Here is a 25,251-nt window from a genome sequence, read left to right on the forward strand (position 1 = left end):
ATTCTACTTTGTTTACAACAGTTTATAATTACAATTTGGTTAAAAGCAGATCTGTCACAAACACACTTTGCCTGGAATTGCTAATATGCTCAGAAAGGACAGATTTACTATTTAATATACAAAAAAGAAAATCAGCACTTCGGATCTGAAATGCTAAAATCTCTGTTACCTAGAGTGAGTAAGGACGTCACTGGTGTATCACTGGATCCAGAAAGCTCTGCTGATTTTACAACAGGAACACTAAATGTAAACCCAATCTGCTACGAAAAAGAGAGATTTTTCAGATTCTGAAACTAAAGAAACTTTGATAATGAAATTGCAAGCACAAATAAAAATCTGAAATCCAGTCTTCAAACTTTTGGTATATGTGCTGGATGACAACTGTAAACCAGAAACCTATATATTCGTTTTCCCCATTATCAGGGCCAATTCTGCTTTATTCTGCAATATTCTACTAAAGGCTTGCAAAAAGGTTGAGCTTTATTTATTTTACTTACAGACAACGGAGGTAGCACTTCCGCCTCAGTAGATTTCACAATTGGAGATGAAAATCTGAACACAGGACTGCCAACATTACTTGCTGGTTGTACCTGTATTTTCAAAAGAATGAAGGTTTGTATCTAAAAGAAAAACATCCTGGTGAAACAATACCTGAATTCACTATCTAACAGACGTTCTGCAGTGAAGTTGGGAAATCTGAAGTTTGATATTTATTTCTAATCCACACATAAGAGTTACAATAAAAGAAAATGAAGCTTGCTGATCGACCATGGAGTACAGTATCATCAAAACCAAATCCCATAAACCAAGAGATAAAACTGGAGATGCTACTTAGATCTAAATATATTAAATATATGGAAAAGCCTACCAGGCATCTTAATAACCTTAAACTAACTCGGCTCAATTGTAGTCAGAGCTTCAGTATATACCTCAACAAGTTAAAGCAACTAATTACTTCAAAACATACAAAAATATTTGAAGTACTCTGGAACAAATGAATGTTTATTTTACTGCAATAATATTCCAACTACTGCACCCTAGGCTCACATTCTACACCAGGCTTATATGACCATTAATGCTACCTCTAATTTAATAACTTAACTTGGCATAAAATCCCGACAAAAATTCCATAGCGTTTGAAGCAGTTATACAATTATGTAACCAGAAGTTTGCAATGTATAAGATGGACAGAGGCAGAGTGAAAAACTTTGCCTCCCCTCACCTCCACATTGGAATACAACACTGATTTATTCAGTGGGATATGAACTAACATTGGGTAGTTTGGTGAGCACCAGGGAAGAAGTTCACATGCAACAAAGCAGACGTATACTCACCCTAAAAACGTATTCACAATATACAACAAAGATTTACCTTGTTCATCACTGCTGTTGAAACAGTGCTTGGTGATGATGAGACAGAACTACTGGCAAGAAAACTAAAGTTGAACGAAGGCAGCGATGCAGTACTGATGGGTAGGGGTACTTTCGGTAGTACTGGTTCCTCCACCTCCTAGGTGTAAATTTTAATTGTTGTAAATTTTAATTTTTCTCTTTCTTTAAAAAAGTGGTAAATTTTAGTTTTTCTCTTTTACAAGACTTACTACTTTCCTACCCTGTCCCATCCTTAATTTCTTAAGTTAAATATAACAGAGATATCTATAGATTAAGACAAAACAAGTTTTCAAAAGGAATCCCAACCTCCCCACCTCAGTCTGCAGGTTATTTTATGGTAGGCCTGTTTCTGTATGATATTACATTTACCACCTGCCCAGTAAGAATACTGAAAGTTACTTCAAGATCGTTACCTGTGCAGAACAGAGGGGCACAGATCAGATATATTTTTGTTTTCTGTACTTTAGTTATTAAATGTCTAGAGAAGTATCATCCTTTCTAATTATTCTCTCATCCCTTCTAAGAGTACACTCTCAAGACAAATGGGAAAGTGTTCCTTTTAAAAATTTAGGCAGGACAATTGCCAAAGTTTCTGAAGTCACTACTGCAGTGAACTTGTGGGGAAAAAAAAAAAAAGTTTCAAGTACGTGGGTTCCTTAGAGTACCAAAAACCCCAAACCAAAAAATGCCAAGAAAGCAAGCCTGACTAGCGGTATAAAAGATCATACCCTGGTAAATCTAGTCTATGTCATGTATCAGGATGCAAATTTAAAACTCAGAAGCCAGTATACCTTAAAAATCTATGGTCTTATCATTGCCCTTTAACTATTTGATTACCGAGATTAGACTAGTCAGGGTTTAAATGGGAATAGCCAATCTAATCACAATTTGCACAGTAGTACCAAGATCTACCCCGAACTGACTAAGCAGAGACCTAAGTTGGTACTAGAGAGATTTAATGTAACCTACAGCTTACATCTATTTCACGGTTTTGATTTGAAAAGTCTATTGGACCTTGGCATTCAGACCATTTGTGTTATAGAAACATTTTCCAGTATTTACTATTTCTTCACTTTGCATCAGCCAGAAGACTGATTTAAAATTTCTGTATTTAAGATCCAGTAATAGGTAGCTTACATAACATCCAATCAGAAAAATAATCTTTGGCATAATCATGACCATAGTTTCATTAAATGGACTTTTTCCATTAAAACAAGGAAAAAAACCCTTCTCACAATGAGTTTGATTAAGCGCCAAAAATTGTGAATGATCATTAGCAGACATGCAAAACACTGTCTTCTGCTTCAGACTCTTGGCCTGTATCTTTCTACACGACTTAAATATAAAATAACAAATTAAATAACTTGGTTTACTCACTTGGCACTTGTTTCTAACATCATTCCTTTATAAAATCTCTACAAACCTCCACCAAAATTCATTCATTCATTCAGCTGCTATTGAGAAACTTCACAGTACGAAGCATCTCCAAGATAATATGACTAGATTTCAAAAATATAAAACCAAAGTTGAGGCATTTAAACAGATAAATAAACTGGAGCCTGCCCTGAAACTCACAACAAAAATCCCACAGAACCAAAGTGGCGTTATTATAAATTACTCTGAAGCAATAAAACTTGTACACTTAGCTCGTTACCTCAGTAATCTCAGTAACAGCAATTAACCTGAGTCCCCTACCTGTTGTTCTTGTCCAGGTTTTGATACATAGTGCACTCCTCTTTCCCTTCTCATCTTGCCGCCGCCAACACCCACTCCTCCTGAAGACAGACCATTGGATGCAGGAGTACCGAATTTAGGGTAGGTCAAATTGCTGGCACAGAACAACAATACACAGGTTGAGCAAGGGGGGGAAAAAAAAAGAAAAGGAAAAATAAAAAAGTCAACTTATCAACTGTTTCAAGCTATTTATAGCCATTATTAGTCCTAGAACTGAGACCTTCTAATCAGAATCAGAAAAAACTGTTTCACGAGTTGCTAAATGCTGGTAAATATCTGATGTTCTAAACAGCAAAAGCTGCATTAATAAGAGCAGCAATGAGAAGGACATACATAAGAAACAGTCACAACATCCATAAAGGAATGATGACTCAGCCAGAAGAACTGAAATAGAAGAACTGATTTAGACTGTTATTTTCTGATGTTCCCTTTTAATAGTCCAGACAGTGGAAATTTCGACTGCCAGTTCTCTGATTCTGTGATGAGCATGTATCTTTGAGGGGATCTAAAAGAACAACTAAAAATATATATGGAGAGAGAGAGAGCGCGAGTATGTGTGTGCGCGCACATGAAATGCTGCCAACAGCTCTTATGGAATAGAGAAGCTTAAACTCCTGTGGCAAGATAATACAGTAAAAGCTTCAGAAGCAGCTCTGGCTTTCCTGGGGCCATCAGCAGAAGCAGCAGAGGTGTTTGGGTGTGCCAACATTCCAGAACTCTTTTCAGACATGAACACAGATCCCTTTTGTAAGGCATACAAAGGCATTTCTCTGTTCATTACAAAAGCCTAGATCCAAACCAGAAAGATTTCCTAATCCAAGTGGGAAGGGAAAAGAAAAAGAAAAAAAAAAAAACAAACCCCTCAAACAAACAAACACCTCCCCCCCCAAAAAAACCCACACCGCACCTGACACAAAAGTGAACAAGACAAAAGGGAATAGCAACAATAAAAAGCAGCGTGGCATCAAAATGAAGTATCCCTGGAAAAAATTACCATATCAAAGCTTATCCTGCAGCCAAGCAGGCAGCCATTACAAAAGTACATTTGTTCACACTGGAAGACACCAGGTCAAGTTTCCAGAAGACTGAGGAAGAGAATTGGTCTAAACTTGTCAGATACTTGCAAACAGTCTGCTTAGCACTGTAACCACTGAGAGGAAGCCAGATCCTTAAGGCCATATGCTCAAACTTTTCTCTAATCCAAACTGACAATCAATTTGAATTCTGAAAAAAAATCTTATGTCAAAATAGAGCTGTATTCAGACAATTATAGACTGCCTATAATAGCCCATATTCCTCTTTTCTGCTAACACCTGTCAGCTTCTAAGAGGCAAAGACAGTCTTCTGTCTTCAAGCAAGTAAGTCCAACCTACAAATCTGACCCAGGTTTAAAAACTAAATCGTGTTGGAAGGCTGAACAGAGATGTACCCAAGTACTGCACGTTAACTGCACAAAGGCGCTCTGGCCAGCTGCCCCTTATCAGTGTTGTGTTCCTGCTCCAGAACATGGCACCAGAGACTGGCTTTATAAAAGAATTTTAAAAAAAGGACCATCTACTCTACAGACAGAAGTAGAACATGGCAATAAAACTTGTGAACCAAATAAAAATCAGTTTTCTGGATCTCCTTTCTACAAGCAGGAGAAGAAAGGAGTTCTACTAAAGAAGATTTAGAACAGTTTGAAAACCCACAATTAAAACCTAACATCTGTTTGCACCTATGCCAAAAACCTTAGACCCAATCTCTTACAGCCCTGAAAAGGTAGTTGCTGTGACGACAAACTATTAAATGCCAAAACAAAGAGTTGGTTTGAGGTTTTTTTTGCAAGCCAGAGAATGCCCACGGCAACATAAGAATTGCTTGGAAAATGAACACAGAGACAACAAAATACAATTCCATGCTACTGTTCTTTGAAAAGGATGGATCCTCCAAAAAAGGTATCTTTTGAATGCAAAGTGTTTTAATTCAAGCACACCCAAAAGATTAGTTGCCCAGAAAGGAAGAGCCATCAATACTATCTGGAGGTGAGGTCATTCTACCTAAGCCAAGCAAGCAGTGTAACAGCAAGACAATCTCCTCAAGAAGAAACACAATTATTAACTCTCCTGGAATTTTGTGTTTTAGAGACAAGTTGGCATTTGGCCTCAGATGATTCTAAAGGACTCCTGTTTTTCATGCAAACCCACAGAGCAGACAAGTGACTTCTCAATGAAAGGAGCATTAAAAAAAATTACCTTCCTTCAGGTTTTTTCTTTTTAAAAAAAAAAAAAAAACAAACCTAAATACACTCCTGAACTGTAAGCCACTTCACTTTATAAAGAATCTTTCAGAAAGAATAATTCCTTTAGGACAAAGCTCTCAGACTCCAAGCAACTAAATAAAGAGCTGAAACTAATAGCTGCCCCGCTAATGAACATCAAGATGCATAAATGGTTAAACTCTCTCGTAATACAATTTTTCGCTATATTTTCCATTCCCTTTACTGAGAACCGTTACTGTCCTTCCAAAAGAAGACAGATAGGCAGAATATAGTGACAAAGGAGAGAGCTTTCAAGTGTTTTAAATTAATAGATTTGTCATACCTTTCAGATGGTTTTACTTGCTGTTCTGCAGGAAAACTCTTCTCTCTTGTGCCCTGCAAAGTTAAGTTTGATTTACTTCAACGTTTATCTGAATGCATTTAAATACTATACATAAAGCAAAGACAAACAACCACTCATGTTTTGTGTTGGGTTTTTTTTATTTATACCACTAAACATACCTTGTCTACTTAAGCTTGTTCCCTAACCACTATGACTATCCACTTTGAGTTCCGGCCTAAAAAGCCCATAGATTTAACACCTGTCATTTTTACTTTCAGATTGATACTGGAACCATGGGTGACTTTATTCTTTTTTTTTTTTTTTCTTTTTTTTTTTTTTTTTGAAATAGATGCCAATATTGTTTTAAGGAAAGCGTATCAGGGACTCCATCTACACCAAAATGATGAGAATAGATAATAAAGCATATTGCCAGAAATCTCACTCGGAGCCCATAGCGCACCTGAAAGAGTTTATACACAACATCAGCCTGTTCCATCAGCAACAGCTTTGCATTCAGGAGCATGTGAAAAGGAAAATGTTGTTTCTGTATTTTAACATTCTTTCACTGAGAACAGCCTGACCCAATAGCACATCATCATGTTCTGAAAATAACCACCAGCCACTTACTGTTCCAAAAATACAATTAGATCCATAAAACCTCAAAGTATCTCTTTCACAATCATTCCCAATGTTTTAATGCTTGCCTCAAACATACTATAGATACTCTGCCAAGAAAGAGCACCTTAGTAGAATAATTGGTTAGAGACATTACCAGCTTGTAAAAAGCAGGCAGATAAGGACCAGAAAATGTATTTACCTTGTGCTTTATGTCTACCCTCTGTTGAATTTTGCTGGAATCAGTAGCTGGAGTCAGAGATGGTTTAAAATATTGGGTCCGACTCACTGACAGAGAGATTGCCTTTGGTGTCACGAGTTTCTGGACAGGTGGATGCTGCGATTCCATCTTTGAAAGGGAAGTAGCAAACAATTTATTCTTGAACCTGCCCAAATTACCACAGCATTTACTGATGAAAAAAAAGTAGCAGAACTATAAGCCTCCCATCAGTCTCAGCACCCGGTGAAAACGATTTGGAAGTGTTGAAAGCATTTAGCTTGCAAAGGGACATCACCAGAAAACCAGTTATGAAATCCAAAAAGCAAAAGAAGTAGCCAAAGTCTGACTGAATCCTCTTTCAAAATTTGGCAGTTAACTTCATAGACAAAATAACTCATGTTAATAATGTCAAAATAACTCATGTTACTATAATATGCTCACATCTTTTCCTCTCCTCTGCCCACATTGTGGTTTGTTTTTTTTTTTAACTAGCTTAACCCATTAATTTAACATTCAAAGCATTAAGCAGCTAATTATATAGGCTTCTGGATTTCATTTTTCCTACATTTTCCTCCTTTGAAGTTACATTTTTAAAAAAAAAGAAAGAAAAAAAAGTTGTTCAATAATTTTAAAATAGTTCCATTCATTACAATATGTTCTAATGGTTTAGATTTGCATTAGATGGACTTAAAACTATTGGTTTAACTTTCCTTGTCAAAGTATTTTCACAGACAAGAGTTAATTTTTAACAGAAAGCACTGTACATTCTGTAAAACTGACTTAACTGAATGGTGAAACAAGACAGACACTAAAAGGCTACAAGATTTACCAAAGGCTTCATCTGCAGTCTTAAGGAGCAGAAGACTCAGACTTACGATGCGTGCTATTATTTAAGTTAGCATCAACAGAAACCTCTGTTTCCAATGCAGCTTTAATTTCACGGTATCTTGGTAACTCGGTAATAAAATTCATGCTGTACTTATCTATAAAGTGACTAAAAGTACTTCTTTCTAAAAATTATTATACTCGTTTGAAATCTTGAGTAAAATGTGGTTTATTTAAGTTCACAAACCCATTCTGAGCGAAGGATGGTCCACTGCTGTTTTTAAATGTAAACAGAATGGAACTGGAATAGAATAATTGAGTTGGAAGGGACCTACAACAATCTTCTAGTCCAACTGCCTGACCACTTCAGGGCTGACCAAAAGATAAAGCATGGTATTAAGGGCGTTGTCCAAATGCCTCTTAAACACTGACAGGCTTGGAGCATCGACCACCTCTCTAGAAAGTCTGTTCCAGTGTTTGACCACCCTCTCAGTAAAGAATCATAGAATGGTTTAGGTTGGAAGCGACCATAAAGATCATGTAGTTCCAACCTCCCTGCCATGGGCAGAGACACCTCCCACTTGACCAGGTTGCTCAAACCCCCATCCAGCCCGGCCTTGAACACTCTTCCAGGGATGAGCCATCCACAGCTTGTAAAAAGTCCCTCTCCAGCTTTCTTGTCCCTCTTCCAGCTATCCCCTTCAGATACTGGAAGGCCACTATAAGGTCTCCCCACCTTCTCTTCTCCCGGCTGAACAACCCCACCTCCCTCAGCCTGTCTTCACAGGAGAGGTGCTCCATCCCTCTGATCATCTTCGTGTCCCCTCCTCTGGAGCCGCTCCACCAGGCCTCTATCTTTCTTGAGCTGGGGGCTCCAGAGGCTGGACACAGAACTTCAGGTGGGGTCTCACCAGAGAGAGTAGGGGGGCAGAATCACCTCCCTCAACCTGCTGGCCACTTTTCTTGTTACACAACTCAAAATATGGTTGGCTTTCTGGGCTGTGAGCGTACATTGCTGGCTCATGTCCAGGTTTTTATCCACCAGTACACCCAAGTCCTTCTCCGCAGAGCTGCTCTCAACCCCTTCATCCACCCAGCCTGTACTGATACCGCGGGTTGCCTTGACCCAGCTGCAGGACCTTGTACTTGGCTTTGTTGAACCTCATGAGGTTTACATGGGCCCACTTCTTGAGCTTGTTCAGGTCCCCCTGTACGGCATCCTGTCCCTCAGGCCTGTCAACCACACCACTCAACTTGGTGTTGTCTGCAAATCTGCTGAGGGTGCACTTGATCCCACTGTCTATGTCATTGATGAATATCTGGCATTTGTTCTTGTACAATTTCATGCCATTGATTATTGCCCAATGCTCCAATTTATCTAGATCTCTGTGCAAGGCCTCTTGTCCCTTGAGAGAGTCAACAGCACCTCCCAGTTTTGTATCATCAGCAAACTTGCTAATGCTACATTCAACTCCTGCATCCAGATCATTGATAAAAATATTGAATAGGACTGGCCCTAGAATCGATCCCTGAGGAACACCGCTGGTGACTGGTCACCAGCTAGATGTAGCCCCATTAACTACAACCCTTTGTGTCCTGCTGTTCAGTCAGTTATTCACCCAGCACACCATGTACCTGCTCATTCTACAGCTGGACAAGCTGTCCAGAAGGATGCTGCGACGGACAGTATCAAAAGCCTTACTAAAATCTAGAAAACTACATCCGCCGCCTTCCCTTCACCCACTAGGCAGGTGACCCTATCGTAGAAGGGTATCAAATCAGTTAGACAGGAACATACAATGAAAAAAATAAGTCATCCAGTTAGATATTTAATACACTAAGAGCTATTCTGTCTGGTAGATCCTTGAAACAAGAAAAGTACAACAAAAAATACCTGCAAAAGTTTTGTCTCAGTGCTCAACTGTTCTGTCAAACATACATTTGGCTTTAGCAGGAAAACACACAACCCTCTCCTTGGCACACACAACCCTCTCCTTCCCTTCTCATCAAGGGCTATCCTCCCCTGCCAAACTTTATGAATTCTAGTATTATGAATAGACAATTTCTCTACTTTTTACCCAGCGACAGCTGTGTGCAACATTCGCTTTCTGACTGACGTCAGGCTCAGCACTGCAAATCTGGTAGATCTTTCTTAATGCCTCATCACAGGTGTAGTTCCACAATTTAACTGAGAATCCATACCAGCTTTGTTTTCAATTATTTGGATAATATTTATGGTAAAGGAATTATATGCTCTACTTTTCAACATTCTTGTAATTTAGCATATGGCAAAAGATGGTACAGGAAATCCAAGATGTTTGTAAACTCTGAATTGACTGTAAAATTAATTATATTTCCAATTAAGGGATTAGCATAGAAACTTCTCGAAACATTCTATTTTCTCATTAAAGCAGCAGATGAAAAGTTTGCATGGAAGAAAAACCACATTTTTATTCCTTTGGTTGCCTGATCTGCGGGTTTTACAATTTAATAAACTCACTGATAGCCCAAATTAAAATTATTTTAAAGAACATTACTAGTTTTAATTTTTTTAACAAATATGAAGGAAATAATGATTTACCACAGCATTATCACCAATTCAGTGCTACCTCCAAACAGGAATTTAGGAACATAAGGTTACAGAAGTGACAGCATTTAACAATTTTCCTTCTCGTTACTTTTAGCAGTAATAAAAAACATAAGTATTCTTTTTCTGCTTAAAATGAACATGGAAATCTGCATGCGGTCTGTACTATAACTCAATCAAAATGGTCCTATTTCTGATCATTTCTGCAAGAGAAAGCTTTCTTAAACAGAAAGATTAACGTGCAACTTAACCCCAAGTTGCGGAACAAGATAAAACTACTTTGTGTGTTCTAGAGTTGTTGTTCTTGATTGACATATGAAGACACCACCACATAAAGATAATATAATTCTTAACCTGAGTAATCGTCACAGTCCTTCATCTAGTGTGGGTAGAAAAGATATTTTCAGCAATTTCCACACAGCCAAGGCAGCCACAATTCACATGATGCTAATATTAACTTGAATTCACACGTATGCTGCATTGAGGTTTGTGACACTTCTTCTAATAGGTATAAAGCATAGAAAGTTATCTATCTCAGCTTAAGATGTTACTGGTTCTTACCTGTTTTCGTCTGGATTGGAAGCTAGTAATATTCAGCACGCTCCTGTCCACAGGCTAAGGGGGGAAAAAAAGCCTAAATATTAGAGGATGATTTTTTTTCCTAAGAGAGGATTTCATCCCAGAAAAAGGTAGGGGTTTTGTGATCAACTTACAGAAGACACTGGACTAGAAACAGAAGACGGAATCCTTTTAGCATCCTGTTGAAAAAACAGTGCAAAAATAAAAGTCAAACTGGAGACTACATAAGGAAGATCTTCATCCTACACTGGCACATTTACTATGTTTTTCAAACACACGAAATAAAACAGATTAGAAAGAGTGCCATTTACCGCCAAAGGACTTGACATCTTCTCCAATGACTGCAAGATGCGTCGCGCTGTGGAACTTGTCACACCATAGGATTGCACACTTGCTTGTTTAGCTTTCATTTGTCTTCTTACTGGGGGCTGAAAAATTAGCATTGCAAATGTTGGATGCTTGATTTTGATTTAAACATGCATGTATTTTGTGCCCTATGGCTACACACTGATGATATAACCAGTACTCTCGTCATGACAGTGTAAAATGCATGCACTGGGCATTCAAGCCATGAAGAAGAAGATATACTCTGCTGACTTAATAGAAGTTTAAGTGGGGCCCCACACATCTTGTACACGGGATAAAGTAACAAAAGAAACTCTGAAGTGTAAAAGGTCATAAAAGGGAAGATGTTAGGCCTGTAGAGTGTCTGAAGCAGTAATCAGGAAGACAGAACTGAAGCAAAGGCTTGTGCTGCAGAAAGTACCTTCAGTAGCAAAACAGATTTCAGAGTTTCATGATGGTGTAAGCGTACCATCTTAAAACCAACGTATACCATCATCATCAGGAATTTCTAGTTTTACTTCTCTCATTTCCTCCCTTCCCACAAGATTACAGTTGACTGCAGATTTTTTTTTACTCTGCTTAAAAAGATCTGATTTGAACTGTAACTGGTCTAAGCATATTACACTGAAAAATTAAACTGTTTTATTTGCACTACATGACCTTGAATATAATTCAAATAAACTTCTTTCAGTGTGACTTTTTTTTCTATTTTGTTAAACCCCTCACGTAACCACATCACGCTTACCACGCTGCCATGTGAAGACAGGAAGCAGAGCATATAGCATGTAAAAAACACAAGCAATACTCACTGTAATCCACAGCATGCAGCAACAAACAAGCTAGTCTCTCCTTCAAAAGCCTAGTATTTTGGTTCCTTTTTCAGTATAATCCACATTTATTTTGTAAAAAATAAAAATAGCTGACCAAAGAGGGCTCTTAGCTTACAGGAAGTTTTGAGTGTTCTGAAGTTTGATTTAATGCCAAGTCAGAACAAACCACAAGTTTTCAATGCTTCCCCTAATTCAGGAACTTGTAGCTCCCCTTGTTCCATGGTAGAAATGGACTGACAGAATAGGTGCAAACTCTCATTTCCAGTGCCTTAAATAAAGTTCCTTCTGACTTTTGATTTTTATTTTTTTTTATTAAAGGTCATTTTAATTTAAACACATTCCAACCAAACCAGATTTTATTGACTGCCTTTTAGATTCAACTCTAGCTACTGAGAGTTGTCAGCATTTTTCATTTGCTGGTTCATTTTAGAACATGAAGAACTCTTAGGGGCAAGTAACTCTTTTCAAGAGCTATCTGAATGATATTAAAATAGAAAGCATTTTATTGTTTATCTTGAGATTGCATTTAGGACTGCATGCCTCCCTCTAGGTAACAGAAGAGCAAAGGATCAGCAAAGTTGCCTTTTAGATAGTACTATAGTAAAGCGTGCACCATTTTATACAATATATTCATAGCATGAGTGTAGACATGCTCATGTAAGATCTACAGACAAGCATCAGGCAGGTAGCTTTTGCTACTATAAATACAAATTTTCGAAGTTATGCCATCATTGTTTTTATTCATGTTATTTTGACATAATACAGTCAAGAGGAGGCAAGGAATAGCAGAAAAATTGAATTTTTTGAAGGACTTGACAACAGAGGAAATCCCAAGTACAAACAACTAGCCAGAATCTAGGATGCTACTGTCATTCTTCTGCATTATGACAAGTATTTCTACATAAACTGTTAAAAAAGAATTTAAACAGAAATTGTTCTTTTCTACTGTTGTTGGCTGAGAGGGCAAAATAGGAACTGTTGCCACATTTTCAGCTCCCTGCTCATAGCTCTTTTGGCAGTGCTACCCCTTCTGTATTTCAATTACATTTTCCCCTCACATTGCACTACTGTTCTCATACCTGATAAGGAGCAATTCGCGCTTTCGTCTCCCTTGCTGCTGCAGCTGCACCGCCATAAGTGGTCTTTCCAGGGTAAAATGGAGAATCCCCAAGCTGGCTTGTCTTAAAGACAGAAGTGTTTCCAAGTGACTACAGAAAGGTATTATGATAAGTGGTTAGTAAAATGGCTACACATTCAAATTGATTAAAATTCATACTGTGCAGTACTTACAGGAGAGGGAGATCCAAAAGCAGATAAATTGAATGCAGGTTTTTTAGAGCTAGTTGCAGGATGCTGCGAGAGGGAATGAGATCTTTCAGCCTCTGTGGACCAGAGCAGTGGTGCTGAAGTATTTTTTGAAACTGTGATATCTGCCAAAATGACACACACCATATGTAAATGGCTTGTGTACATAGGGAACTTCAACATTAAAGATCACGCTAACTCCAGAGTTAATACCAAAAAAATAAGTCTCACAGAATGAGAAAGTCCCCTAACACTCATTTCTCCAGCACTCTAGAGTTCTTCAAACAGATTAATTTCACATATGGTATGAAAAACAAGTATCAACCCCGAACTTGAAATCTGTTCACAGAACTGCAAATGCATTACCTTTCTGTAATCTTTCCAAAGCATGCACAACAAGTTAGTGTGCTTTCAATGAAGAGCAATTTTATTTTTTCTTCTTTCATGGTAAAATAAAATGGAACTGCATAAACACCAGTGCATCTATAATGATACAAAGCTTTTCCTATACCAGCAAAGGGCTGGAAGCCAGCATAGGTCAAAATTGCACAGGTTTTAAACCTGAAAAATTCCCCAAAGGCTGAACTAAGAGAGTTTATGACCCATTCTCCATGTATGTTTTATGGAGACACACCAGAAAACTCTAGTTAAAAGTCAGGTTATATTGCAAACCCTGGCAATAGCCATTCTGAATTGTAAAAATATGTTCTCCAGAGAACTTGCTGAGCACGCCTCCATCTCTGATTATATGAGGGACTAGAAAAAGACGCAAACCTTCTGTTTGCCCTTTCTCGGTGAGATCACCTAGGTCCCCATCTGCATCAATATGATGTTTATTTATTTATTTTTTTTACTTTAAAATGGTGTACATTCCTTACTGGATTCAGCAAAAGACATGGCAGTATTAACAACTGCTGCCTTCTACCAAGAAAGGCCCAAAAATGAGCCCAAAACTTGTTCAGTCAAAATAGTTCCTTTATTGACTCCTGGTGAAAACACAGGAAAACATTTTCTGTTTTTATTTGTTGCCTGTATTTATTCACATTTAACTAGCTGTCAGTTAGATATTCTGAGTCACTCTTCCTTCTCAACCTAGCTGTCAAGCTACAGCGAGTCATCTTCAGTTTCTACTATCCCAGGTCAAGATTTACAGATAACCTATAGCTAAAAGTATGTTTATCACCAGCAAATCTTTGTAACATCAGGGTCTCATAAATGTATTCCAAAGCACAGTTATATCAAAAAAGGTGACAGGATTATATACTTCTAAAATACTAAAATGAAATTTAATTCTAAGATCCAAAGCTGACATTCACCTACTTTATTTACTAAGATAATGTGGAATATTCAAGCATCAAAGTACTTCATGTTATCGAAAAAAAATCAATTAGACAACATGAAAGTTACCTTTATCAGATGCTCTAGAGGAGAAGCCACTGGTTGTTGAGATGTTATCATCATCATGCTGAGAGGTAGAATCTTTTATTTCTTTTACAAGAGACAGTCCAGGACTGCCAATGCCAAGTGAAGATGACGTAGAGGGCTGACAATGTGGTACGGTGGAATCCAACATGGTACAGTTCAAATGGCTCCGATGAAGAGAGGGCCTTGTTAACACATCTGAGAAGTTCAATGCAGACCTACTCGTGGATGGTTCTAAACAAGAACAGGGAGACAATTAGCTTTCCAATAGGCAAGCTCACAGAAGCCAAAACCTGTTTTCTATCAACACTCAGGCTATTGCCAAGTTCTAAGCACAAAAATAGAGAAGCCGAATTTAACTTCTTCCTCACCCAGATAGGGTTTCATCTAACTCATTACAACAGCAACACTGCTTGCAATACTACGTATTAATGTCGCATTAAGAAGTAGTTAACTATGAGGTTTTAGAACACCAAATTCTCACCCCCATGCTCAAGTGCTCTAACACTGTCTCTTTCACTAAATCAAACATCTATAAATTCTGTCTTCTGTAGATAAGGCTTGCAATAAGCTTTCCAAAATTTGAGATTACATGGCAAGTTACAGACAACTCTGCAGTTTATATAATCTTCTATCAAAAATTATGGTAAAATGAATACATAACATGAAAAATGTGTATTTGCAGAGATTTTGGGGGGTTTTGTCTGTTTTGGTGTCGTGTCCCCCCCTCCCAAATTCTACCATATCAGGTCATGTTATAGGCAAAACATTATTTCCTATCCATTAACTTTTGAGATTTTGGCACAAAGGACAAGTAAGCATCGTAGCCTCAGTTGCAAAATGGGCATTTCTTCCTTTTGAACCAAAGGGTCTGCAAACATTGCCAGTGTCCTGCAAGAGGTGGTCTCACAGCTCCAACTTGCCACACAAACAGAACAGCTATTAATGGGTACCTTGCCTGATAACCACATAAGTCCATAGTCTCTCCCGGGGATTCCGTGTACGAACATGATTTTGAGTCACTATCTTCTTGATATTTGCACTGAAGATTAAACTAGCTAGTTCAATCTTCATAACCACTGCAGTACTAGTAATTAGTTCTCCAAAGCACTGGTAGATTTTCAGAACTCTCTTGATAAAGAAAACGGTTATCAAGCTGAAGTCCAGGCAAGCAAAGGAATATAGGCTATAGCACATAGGTACCTCAGAGCTGAAGAAACAGGCTTTCTAAAATTGTGATAGTAATAATAATAATAAAAAATTATTATTAGCTATAGCAAGAAAGATTGTCTGCAATAGCCACAGACTGCAACACAAGCTACTAAAGGTTCTAGGGTGCCCATCTGCTCCCGATTTCTTGGAGCTAGAAAGTTTGCTGTGCAGCTGTTCTTACTGAAAGGTCCTTTCACACAGTTCTTCAGGAAAGCCAACATGTGTTCCTCATTCATGAAGACCTTCTCTATTCCTTTATCCAAACTGATTCTCAAGCTACAGCTACACAGAAAGCAATAAAGCTCCTTATTTACAATTAGATGACATTGGTGACAAAGGTATTTGCTCATTACTTTTCATTCTGCCAAGAACACAAGCAAATGACTTTCCACACAGATGGTTACGTACGTCTGCTCAGACAAAACTTCTCTCTTTATTAAAAATTAAGTTCCGCAAACCTGCTACTTTAAAAGAAACTCAAATGAGAGCATATGTAAATTTACAGGGGAGAACAACAGAAACAGTGAGAGGCACAGATATAGAACACAGATTCACCTTTTATACAGTTAAGTAAGGGGTTGCAAACTTCTCTGACAAGGGTCCAAATAGGTTTTCAAAGACCCCACACTAGCCATGCACACACCTTAATGTTACCAAATATTTCAAGAAGAATAACATCATAAACTAAAGTTCCCCAGTTCTCCATTAAACTATAAATTGATTGAAGAAGCCCAAAGGGGAAAAAAAAAATAATCAGGACATGAGAAGGAATTTTCCTCTGGCATTCCAGCATCTGGTCTTTTGTTTTGAGGACAACAAAACAAATGAATGTTTTTATTACCTTAGGCAATTAGTTAGACTTTCATTCCAGACCTTTTAAAAGGAAAGCATAACCCAGCACATTTGCAAATTAATATTATCAATATTTTGCACCTGGCTAATTGACTACCTGAAGTTAACTGATGACTTCCAAGAGCTGTAAGACAACCTCCAGTATTTTTCACAATTATGTTTACAGTTTAAAGCTAAGACAGTTTCACAAACAGTTATTGGGGGAGTTCTTGTTTGGTTGGGGTAGGGGGGAGGGGGGCATTTTGATTTTGTTTTGGGAGGGGGGTGTCTTTTGGTTATGGGATTTGTTGGTTTTTTGGGGTTTTTTTTCTTTTTTTTTTTTCTTTTTTTTTTTTAATTCTGTCAAAACGCTTCTTCCAGCTTCCCTTAGAAATTCAGATTCAAAACTAGAAATCTGTGAATAAATACAGATGGCCAGAAAACTAAACAATTTTTCACATACCTTCTAAATTAATTCTTGCTGATTCAGGCGTGACTCTCCCATCAATCACTGTGGTATCTTCATTTGCATAATCATGGTGATAGTTTACTGGACTCTCTTCCTGGTTTGTAGATTCATTTGTATCTACACATTCATCTTCACTTCTATTGAAATACTTCTGTAACCATCCCGGTACAATGTTTTTCACTGATTCTGTAACTCTGCTAATGATTCCCTGCTTAAAAGAAAAAACACTTGTTAATTACCAAAACACAGTCAACAGCATTGCTGGGATGCAACCTTACACAGACCTTGAAGACAGACATTAGATAGCAAATATTCCGTACAAGAAAAAGACAGAGGGGGCTGATCCTTGACATAGGATCTCTATACTTCTGGGACACACATGACAAAAAACTCACCTAACATTGATTTACTACTAACCTATCCGTTTCTGCACCGTCCAGTGACCTTGGCAATGTTCAAAATTCTGAAATTTCAGCCAAAGTTCACCAGAGTCTTGTCAAGTCACAAGGTCATCAGGAAATTCTATTTCTAAATAACTCCCAATGTATGTACTTTTTTTGAGGACTCTTGCTCTAAACACCTTCACTTGAAAAACCATCAAAAGCAGAAGCTCAGCAATTATCTACAGTGACAGTGATGACCATAATAGCTGCTAAAATCAGTGAACTGAAATATTTCTATTTTTTCTAATGCTGAACTGCAATAACAATGTGCATCAAAAACCCCACTGTTATGCTCTGAACAGTCAGGGTATCCTGAAAGAAATCCTGGAAGAAACAGCTATAGTTGAATAACGGACATCTCACTACAGGACTATTAAATATATTTATTTTGATCAAATTTCATTTCACGGTGTATTAAAGTTTTGGATCTCCAAACCTTAATATTCTGCAATTACTGAATGCATAAAAGCCATTTCCCTTTTGACATTTACCAATCATCTGCAATGCTTACATTCTAAGTTTAAGAAATATTTATTTACCATTTTGTTCTACGCAGTCACTTGTTCCCCATCATGCCCTCAAAATTTCAACACACCTTCCTGTCAAATCACAATCCCACGCACCTCAAAATTTCAACACACCTTCCTGTCAAATCTCAACCCTGTGCAGCAGATCGCTTGCAGCACGGAGCTCCATCCCTCTTACGCTGACTGCAGCCACGGAACCAGCTGCTAAACTCTGCGAGCTGCAAGGCAACCTGAAAGCTAACTCAGCAATTTCAATACTTTGGAAACTGCAAAGTAACAGGAGTTAAACAGACTTTTGTTGAACTCCATTGTCAGCTGCTGACAAATGTACCAAAGGCTCTGGCAAGGTACCAGGTTTAGGCAACAAAATTTTCTAGTCAAAATTATCACTCAGGTGTAGAAAATTGAGAATATTATTTGAACATGTAATAGTTACAGTCTAGTAAACAATTCTGAAACAAGAACTCTGCTGTATTCAACTTTCTTTAAAAAATTAGCACATAAATGAAAATAGAAGCCCGTATCACTTATTGAAGTCCTTCATACACGATAATGCAAACACCAACTTACAGGAGTTATAAACAGATTAGACACTCTTGAATCTCGAGTTAAGAGAGGGGCGGGGAAAGAGAAGGAAGGGAAGGTAGAAGACAAAAAGTCTGTTCACAGAAAGAAAGTCATCTTAATTTACAATTTGGCATTTTTCGTAATGATCTGTAATTTAATCTTCTACTTGCACAAAGACAGAATAAATATCCAGGGACAGCTTAAACCAGACAGAATACAGCGTAATAAACACATCCATCACAATTACCACACTAAGATGCACACAAGTACACCATGCTCAGGATGTTGCTGCTATTCTACATCATTACCAAGCCTCAGCTTTCCAACAAAAACTACTAACCGCATGCAATACCAGAGTTCACAAGCAGTTCAGTGCACGGTACAAGCAAAGGGGCAGTCCTTACTCTGTCCCCAGCACCTCATTTCCACCTTTCCCTGTGCACACTGTCCCCCTTTTTTGGGGCAAATATTTTGCTGCTATGAATAAAGGCATATCAGGAACTCACAGGAGTTAAAATTTGCCAAAATAAGCAAATGGTCAGGACACAAACTGCATCCAAGGCAATGCTCTTTCCAAAAAGCTAAGCACTACTGCGTTCAGTATTGCTAGAGAGTTTTTTCATCAGAGAATAAATATTATTGGCCATAAAACAGGCCTGTATGATTCGCTTCTAAAGAAATCCTCCCAGGACTGAAAGCCACCCGAGACTCAAGATGGAAGAAGTCACAGGCATCAAGAGTAAACACCCAATCATTTGTAATCCAAATGATTAACTGGAGAATCTAGCTAGACTAATAATTAACCAAGATGACATTTTACCATCCATATCTAAAATCAGACTGGTTTGACCATTTCTTGCATATGGCAGCCTTGCCAGCATTCTCCACATCATCAGCACTTTCAGATTAAGCTGGGTAACACAGGGTAACAACTTCCCAAACCAATCCAGGAGCTGGAACTCACTCAGCGCAGCCCTACTGTAGCAAGTACTAATAGCCCGCTCCATCTGGCTTTGGCACAGTGGAAGACAAAAAGCAGAGTTTTACGCTCCCGAATACAGCTGGCTTAGCGACAAAGCAAGGAAACGCAAAATACGCAGAAATGCACCTCCATTTTCTGTCTGCAAAATGAAAATATTGATTAAAGGCACTGTGAACAGGCATTATGAATGAGCCATCATCAAACAGAGGTCTTGCTAAGAAAAAACACCTCTCCCCTAAAGTAAACCCCACACTCCAGGTATGCATTCACCCAGGGGGATGGGGATCAAGAAAATGAAAGTTTCCTCATAGTATCTTCTACCTGCCCATCACAGCTGGAAGACAATAAATAAAACACCGTGGCTGGAGTCCTGTCCAAGTCAGGTAGTTAAGGTACCACTGACCAACTACACTTTTAAACATGCACACGCTGTATTCTTGCCAGGGCATTTCAGCAAAGTGTCATGCCTTACACTGTCTTTAAAGCTTGCACTGTGATCTTACAGTAACTTCCAGTTTTCTAATTCTTTAGCTTCAGCACAGGTGTTTGAACACTCTTTCCCTCTCCCTGTATGTGCAACGCAAGCCCATGCGGCCAGCAGCAGAACTCTCTCCCTCTACTGCTCCTGTACCACCAGCTCCGTATCTTGTCCATCCCAGGTTCCCTGGTGCTACCATCTCCCCACACAGGCATCATTAATCCTTCCAGAAGGCTGATGAGGATACCCACGCTTTTCATTGATGCAAACAGATCTTCAGAGGTGAAATACAGAAGACACGGCACAAGACAACTCTAACAGGCTTATTTCCTCCAGCAAAATCTGTGCAGACTGCTCAGATCCCAATCTCCCCATGCCACAATTACGTACCAGTCCCTTCCTGAACACCTTCATTCACTACAGATACACCGAACACACTACTGACAAAAACTCTTATAGTTCCCAACTCTAGGTTGGGAGCAGAGGAAGCAGCGCTGGCAGGCAGCTTTAACACTCGTGACTCCTCATTTCCACATGCCACAGAGGCACCAAACTTACTGTTGTGAAAGGGCAGAAGATGCCACAAGGCAATCCTGACTGCATGTAGCAGCGTTTTAGCCAGTGAATGTGTTTTAGTCCTTAACTGACTGATTTCAGCAGTTTCAGAGCTGCTGTCAGTACCGATAGTTGTCTGCTCATCTTAAATGCACTCATATTCCATTCTCATCCTAAAACATCAACAGGAAAGCAGAACAAAACAAAACAAAACTCCACTGAAAAGATCCAGTAGCTTAGGAATAGGTATTTACAACAGTTTTTCAAATTCTGTGCATCATCCTAAGTATCTGCAGCTCTGCTAGGTATGTCTAAGTCTATGTATACAAACACCGCAGCAACAGTAACTACAGTTACTCAAGGCATATTGCCTTGAGATGCAACTCTAAGCAAAAGATATGTGGATAGAAATACTAACCAGTAAACAAACACGTGTTGTAATTTACTACTTTAAAATACCATTTATTCAAAGAAAGAAAAATCAATAGATTATGGTCACAGCTTGACTTCCAAACTTAGAAGCAGGCTATTTCTTGGCCAAAAACATTTACAGAATAGGACAGTTTTCCCAGCTCCTAAGGGTCTTTCACATAGCACGGGGGGAAATGTGTTGGCAAGACTTCTCAGCAATGCTGCATTACTGGAAAAGATCTATTTTTGTAATTGAGTTTATTTCAGTCTGAGAGGCTTAAGTAAATCCCACTATACAACACAGGGCATACTAAAAAAAATTAGATATATAAATTATATAAAGGTCACACACCAACATGAATTTGCCAGAGATGCAAAGTACACAACTGGATAAAAGAGCTGATTTCCACTTCACTGTATGCACACCTCTGAAGAGCATCAAGGTTTTACCTCCAGGCCTCTCAGACATTTCTTTGCTTCCCATTTCAAAGTTCAGGTTATTAAAACATATGAAACCGTAAAGTCCTTAAAAAGAAAACCTGCACCTAATGGTGAAGTTCACCGAGACAGTGGAGATCAATCAGACCACTTCCAACCATCAAAAAGGCATTTTTGTACTCTTCTCTGTCCCCCACGGCTACCTCTTGCCAGCTCTGGCGCGTAGCAGGCTACTCTCTGTACTAGCTGAATTCATTAATCTGGCAAAAAGTACATGTTTCTCTGCTGGACTAATGAGTTCAACTGGCTCAGTGCACCAGAACTGGCCCGAGAGAGAGCAAGATCAGGCAGCCAGGACGAGAGGCAGAAAAAACAGAACTTCTCTGTGTCCGTACTGCCATTAGACTGTCCCTGTCTCCTCTCCACCTCACCCTTCCCCTGTGCTGCCGCCAGCACATACGCGCAGCCAAGTGACTAACTGTATCAGGGCTCTATCAAATAGATCCAGCCAAAAATTTGTCTATAGACTGTGACAGTGAGGACTACCCCTTCAGGGGCATCAGGTCGCTGGTCCAGCTCACCACGTTGCTGCACGGGTGCTGATTAAAAAGCAGGGATAGAAATGGAAACACGACATGATTGTCTCTTGCAGCGGCACAGACTCAGACTGGCATAAACCAACTCTGCTTTTGCTATTTAGGGAGTGGTTTCAGTTTGAACGTAGGACAGCAGAGCTTGATATTTCATTTAGGAAAAAAGACAATAAAACTTGTGACTTAATATGAACAATATGTTACAAGAATGTCATTAATTATGTAACATTTGAAAAACAACAGTTTTATTTAAGGCAAGTGAACTAGTTCAGATTTATTTCTAAAAATCACGAAGAAGGGATTATGATTCCAGATGCCCGTGTATTTCCTTCTTATTGCTTGAAGTGAGCCTTATTTTCCTTAGTCTAGTTAGCTTTAGAATAAACATCCCTGGGAAATGCAGGTGCTGTTTTACATCTTGGCACTGTTTGCAGATCTGTACCCATCATTATCACTTCCATCTAAGTGCAAAAAGCCAGCGTATGCTCCAATAATCGGTGTCTAACCTACTAGGTTAAATCCTTGCGATGCTGAATGGTTTTATCTCAAGTTTTGCCCACACCTTTAGTTGATACAGCGACAAGATTACAAAAGAGAACACGAAGCACAAGGCAGCTTTCTTCCTTGCTTGTAGGAAGCATTACATTAGGCTCCAGTTAATCCTCATCAGCGATCAGCGCCGTAAATCACTGAGCACACGTTCAGTGTTACACTTTTGAGACAGAAATCTATCAGCATCCAAACCAAAAAAGTTTAAGATTAAGGAGACTACTTTCACTTACAACTTTGCAAGCAGTTTTAAGGGAGTTCTTTCTTAATCTAAGAAGGGACTCTTTAAGTACAGTTAGTATTTTTTATTGAAAGACTGCCGCACTCAGGCAGTGTGCCTGCAGCTAAGTTTCATAGACAGTATGTAGAATTACATAAATTGTAGTGCTACTCAGACTATTTTTCTTCTCCTATAAGGGAACCCTATAGTCAAAACCGATTATTTTTACTTAAGTACAATAGCTAAAAAACCACATGGCATCAGGATAACAAACTGACATAACTGCACGGACAAGAAGTTTAAAGTTTTCAAAATTAGAATGATCAAGAAATACGTTTTCCACAGCACCAGATCTTTCCAAGGCCATTAGTGCAAGTTATCAGATTTAGCAAAGCATGATAACATACTTTTTTTTATTTAGGATTTAAAGACACAGTTTAGGCATAAAATTGTCTGTCTTATTTACAGGTATACTCTCCAGAGTAAGACCCAATTTGTTACAGTATTTCAGCATCACCAAACCTAACTGATAATAGAAATGGAAAACTCTTCCTCTCTCCTGCATTTAAGGCGAATAAGAACTTTCTGCATAAAAAGGCCTTCGGTGTATCATACCCCATACTACAAATTTGCTGCCTCCTATAACATACTACACTCCTAGCAATGAACTAAACATTTTCAGTGCCACTTTGCCTAAAAGTACTCACAAACATGGTATCACAGGCTAATCTATAGCACATAGTAGTGCTATAGATTGTATGTATGTAAAACAGAAGCAAGGGCAGGCCAAATTCTGCAACAATTCCTGAGCAATGGTTAAATACCATTCAAGGGCAACCCACAGCTTGCCAACGTCCATCCCGCTGTCCAATGCTTTCTAGTGTAAACAAGGCTTTATAGATAACTTCAAGCATATTTCACAAAATTAAGTACTTACTGCTACAAAATTTCATTCCTGCCACTTTGGAGCGGCACTCCAAAGTAAATCACAATCTTCAAACAAGAAGAGTGGAATTAAATGTTTAAAGATAGCAAAATACTCTCACGATCCCTCTGAAATATCTTTTCTATCCATGCTGATCTACAGACTGTAAATACATGTCAGTCCTGTTGCACATTCAATGTTATCTTATTCACAGTCTTGAACACGTAAATTAAAATGAAGTAACCAAAGAATCACCTTTAGTTATTCTCTGTGATGATCTGGTATTCCAGCAAAACTCAAAGCCTTCGTACTTTTTAAGTGTCATACACAGACAATGTGCAGCCTATAAAAGTTAAGCTCACAATTCATTTAAACCAGCAGAATCTCAATCATTTTAAATAGGACACATTTAATGCTGCTGCACACACTTCCTGACTTGATTTAAAAAAAAAAAAAAAAAAAAGTAAGAATCGGTGCCTATGAGAAACGTAAACACTGACTCCCGCGCACAGCTGCTTTAGCTGCAGCAGCAGTGGCTATAGTTATACTCTTTGGTGTTTTAAGGTAATATTCTGAAACCGTAAAGCCGAGGTAGGCTAACCTCCGCTGCAGGGTGTAGTCTTCAGTCACAAAGAGGCAGCAGCGTCTTCCTGGCTGTATTTTTTCATCACAGCTCAACTGACAGAACCCAGAGCATCTCACAAACATATAACCAATATCTCCAAACACTGTTCTCTTACCAGTAACATGAAAAATGACCACTGCACACAGAGATTATTTTTGATTGAAGGTAATGGCATCTACACATCTGTATATATTCTACAACTCTGTAAAGTCAGTTTAATAGCAAATACTACGGGCTGACATTCGAACAGGTGCACTATTATAGCTAAATTTAACAAGTATCTAGTTGCACCACAGTTAATTCCCTAATACAGTTACATTTAAAGCAGTTTAAACCTTGTTTACATCTGCGTAGCTCAGGATGACTTGAACTACAAATGCACCTGTATTACAGGCTTGTGCATACTGGTATAGTTTTCTCTCACCAATTTAATATTTTGTTAGCGTAAATATTTCAGTGCCCACTAGACCTGTAATCCAGTCTCAAAGAAAACGCCAGTTCAACAGTTTAACTCTTTGCTTGGTTTACTTTAGTCTCAGAGATCACCAGACCTTGAGCTCTAACAGGGGAAGGAGTCATGAGACTCACCTACTTCAAAAAAAAAAAAAGAGTCTGATTCAAAATACAATCATAACTAAAGCCACAGTCAGCCAGCGTTCCCCAGGACACACTCACACAACTCCTTCCAAGAGTTGAACTATGGAGACAATAATAAACAACTTCAGCAAGGAGAAAGAAAATTTTCTACTGGCACAGGTATTTGCAAAGCTAGCGTGTGTGCTAAAACTGTAGCTGTACGACTTCAGTGCATGTTGGTGCCCATGTGCTGCCATACACATTTTTTCCCAGCAAAGGTGAGTATAAAGATGCGCTTATGCTTACTTTAAAAAACCATGGTGGTCACAACCAAGCCAAACCCACACAAAGGCACTGTAATTAAATGCAAAATGCAATTATGAGATGAGTTATAGAAACTCAAAGGAAAACTCCT

General features: G+C 38.6%; 1 protein-coding gene across 1 annotated transcript in view; it reads right to left on the reverse strand.

Annotated features, from left to right (window-relative positions):
• NUP153 (nucleoporin 153) overlaps window positions 1–25,251 on the reverse strand; it is a 45,295-nt gene that overhangs the window by 12,142 nt on the left and 7,902 nt on the right. Inside the window, 13 exon segments of the mRNA XM_063325852.1 lie at window positions 170–260; window positions 498–590; window positions 1,372–1,509; window positions 3,087–3,219; window positions 5,708–5,760; window positions 6,525–6,671; window positions 10,516–10,569; window positions 10,668–10,712; window positions 10,845–10,961; window positions 12,788–12,916; window positions 12,999–13,138; window positions 14,421–14,669; window positions 16,942–17,158. Of these exon segments, the coding sequence (XP_063181922.1) occupies window positions 170–260; window positions 498–590; window positions 1,372–1,509; window positions 3,087–3,219; window positions 5,708–5,760; window positions 6,525–6,671; window positions 10,516–10,569; window positions 10,668–10,712; window positions 10,845–10,961; window positions 12,788–12,916; window positions 12,999–13,138; window positions 14,421–14,669; window positions 16,942–17,158 (1,606 nt within the window).

This window comes from Chroicocephalus ridibundus, chromosome 2 (genome assembly GCF_963924245.1).
Source record: "Chroicocephalus ridibundus chromosome 2, bChrRid1.1, whole genome shotgun sequence".
NCBI lineage: Eukaryota > Metazoa > Chordata > Aves > Charadriiformes > Laridae > Chroicocephalus > Chroicocephalus ridibundus.